Raw genomic sequence first — 2,968 nt, forward strand, 5'->3', positions numbered from 1 at the left:
AAATAAGCATGCATTCACCATAATACAGAAAAAAAACACATTTTGCCTGGGATTTCTTACAAAACCGGGTGGCACTTGGGCTAGGCATATATAATAGTATAATACTTTCTCCGTTATAAAATATAATTCGTTCTCCTCTGTTCTAAAATATAATTCGTATTAGATTAAACATATATTTATTAACTAATCTATAAATCTAGTTTGTATGTATATCTATATTTATTATCTCTAATTTGAATATGGATGAAAAAAGAGCGGTGGAAATAACTATATTTTCGGGACGGACGGAGTGTAAAAACATGTTGTAATTGTAAGCATTTGTTTACCGGTTGCTTCCTTGTTGGTGTTGTTTATTACTGCTGCTTACTGAGAGGATGAATACTTGAAACCTTAAAAATTCACGATTTGTTTTTCTACATCCATCAGATCAGGAATCCGAATCCAATGTAAGTGTAAAGGCTCAAAATGAGCAGGTGGGAATAATCGTGCCGGTGGTGTGCCTCCCTCCCTAAGCAAAACCCCGCCATTAAACAACCAAGAACAACTCCCCTGTCCGTACAAGACGGAGACCACTTGAGGGCTTGTTCGGTTAGCTCTCAATCCATGTGGATTGAGTGGGATTGGGTGGGTTTAAAACCCAAGTAAGTCAAACTCCTTCCTAATTTTTTCCAATCCCATCTAATCCATGAGTAATAGGAATAACCGAACAAGACCTGATTGTGTTATTCGTCCACGACATCATCCTTAATTATTCAGCTAATTAATCTGATATAATATTGCCGTACCCAGTCTGCATCTGCATACCACCCCTAATTATTCTGCTGTATAATCTGCGCCCCTCCTATTCCCCCTCCGCTTCTCAGTTCTCACGAGGCCAAATAGAGAAGGAAGTCCACAACTGCGGTAGTTGCGCAAGGAGTGGAGTGACAGAGCTCGCTCTGTGAGCAGAGAGCGAGGTGGGAGGAGCAATGGAGACGATGGTAGCGGCTCCCGCGCCGCAGCAGAGGACAGGGCGCATCGCTCGGAGGCTGGCCAGGCTGCTCCGCCACAAGAGCTCCCCGGCGGGGGCGGGGATGGCGTACTCCGTCGCCGGGGACGAGTTGGACGACTCGCTCGACAGCTCCATCAACTCGCTCAGCAAGCTCAAGCTATCCGGCAGCCTGTCAGCTGCGTACACGCTGGACGTCTTCTTCAAGAATGCCACGGAGAAGAACGGGGCGCCGCCGCCGCAGACACAGCCGGCGCCGTCGCCGGCGCCAGCGCAGCACGCCGCGAAGCACGCGTTCGTGGCGACCCTATTCGCGAGGGCGTCCGCGGTGAAGGCGGCGTACGCGCAGCTGCAGCTGGCGCAGCACCCCTACGACGCCGAGGCCATCCAGGCCGCGGACGCCGGCCTGGTGGCGGAGCTCACCAAGCTGTCAAATCTCAAGCGGCGGTACTCGAGGGACCCGGCCGCCGCGGCACGGAGCGCCGGCGCCCTCGCGGCGCACGCCGACGAGCAGCGCCACCTGCTCCGGACCTACGAGATCACGTCGCGCAAGCTGGAGGCCGAGCTCCGTGCGCGGGACGCCGAGGCCGAGCGCGCACGCGCCGCGCTGGCCGACGAGCTCCGCGCCGAGCGGGGCCTAGAGGAGCGCGCCCGCCCGGGCCGCACCCTGGCGGCCCTCGACGGCCTCCACCTCTCCGGCCTCAACGCCACCCACTTCCACACCGCGCTGCGCCACGCCGTCAAGTCCGTCCGCGCCTTCGCCTCGGCAATGCTCGCCGCGATGCGGCGAGCCGGCTGGGATCCCGCGGCGGCTGCGGCCGCCGTGCACCCGGCCGCCAGGCTGCTGAACCCTGCAGGCGACGCCAGGTTCGCGCTGGAGTCCTACGTGGCGCTGAAGATGTTCGCGGGCTTCCACCGCAAGGACCTCGGCCTCAGCTCCCTGTCCCTCCACGGGCGGGGCTCCGGCTCCGGCTCCCACGACCGGCGCCGCTTCTTCGAGGAGTTCGCGGAGGCGAATGCCGCGGGTGCAGCGGAGTTCCAGGTCCAGCGCGCGAGCGACGACGCGCGGTGGGGAGCGGCGCTCCGCGAGTTCCTGCGGGAGAGGTACGTGTCCGTGGTGCACGAGCGGATGGAGGCGGCCTTCTTCGGGCGCGGGGGCGGGGACGCCCCCCCGCGCGCCGCGTGGTACGGCGAGTTCGCGGAGATGGCGCGGCGCGTGTGGCTGCTGCACTGCCTGTTCTGGGCGTTCGGCGGCACGGCGTCCGTCTTCCAGGCGCGCCCCGGGGAACGGTTCTCGGAGGTGTTCATGGAGAGCGTTAGCGACGGCACGGACGGCGGCGGGCCGACGCCGGCGCCAGCACCGAGCGGGCACGTCGCCGTCGTCGGGTTCACCGTGGTGCCGGGGTTCAAGCTGGGCCGGACGGTGATACGGTGCCGGGTATACCTTTCCCACCCGGAGCACCGGCCATGAGGACCGTGTCAGCGTCAGCGATGGGCGGCCTTGTCGCAACGCACACGGGGGGAGGCGGCACGGCACGGCACGTCTGGCAGCGGCGAGGTCGATCCCCTACCGGCGGGACGGAGCGGGGCAGGGCGTGGCGTGGGGTTTAAGGGTGGCAGGCGGCAAGGCAATGGTCGCTATGCAGTTTGGTATGTATGTATGGATGGATCCAAGTATGTATGTTTCTACCTACCAGTACGAATGTATTAAAGCATCCGATTTGGGAACTAAAAATCTTTGCAAATTCGGTAACGACAAGACAGGCGTGGTCGCCGTAATTGGTGGTGCGTGCCTCTGGATCGCATGTCTGCCTGCACTGCAGGTTCTCCAGTCCAGTTGCATTTTCATTTTGCTACCACCACCATGCTGTCTACTTTTCTGATGATGTGTGGGTGGTATGACCATGAGATCTAGATCGGGAATGTGCACGCACATTCTCCATCTCCTTGTCACTTTGGCATAGTGAAAGAGGAGGCGGC

General features: G+C 59.3%; 1 protein-coding gene across 1 annotated transcript; it reads left to right on the forward strand.

Annotated features, from left to right (window-relative positions):
* The first annotated feature begins 468 nt into the window (after positions 1 to 468).
* LOC103630129 (putative domain of unknown function (DUF641) containing family protein) lies at positions 469 to 2,767 on the forward strand. Its single transcript, XM_008651215.4, has one exon. The coding sequence runs from the start codon at positions 969 to 971 to the stop codon at positions 2,457 to 2,459; it is 1,491 nt and encodes a 496-aa protein (XP_008649437.1). The 5' UTR covers positions 469 to 968; the 3' UTR covers positions 2,460 to 2,767.
* Positions 2,768 to 2,968: the final 201 nt, after the last annotated feature.

The sequence above is a fragment of the Zea mays genome, chromosome 6 (assembly GCF_902167145.1).
Source record: "Zea mays cultivar B73 chromosome 6, Zm-B73-REFERENCE-NAM-5.0, whole genome shotgun sequence".
In the NCBI taxonomy this organism is placed as follows: domain Eukaryota; kingdom Viridiplantae; phylum Streptophyta; class Magnoliopsida; order Poales; family Poaceae; genus Zea; species Zea mays.

What these genes read in the sequence shown, in the direction of transcription:
- LOC103630129 (XM_008651215.4), top strand. Translation starts at nt 969, where the DNA reads ATGGAGACGATGGTAGCGGCTCCCGCGCCGCAGCAGAGGACAGGGCGC.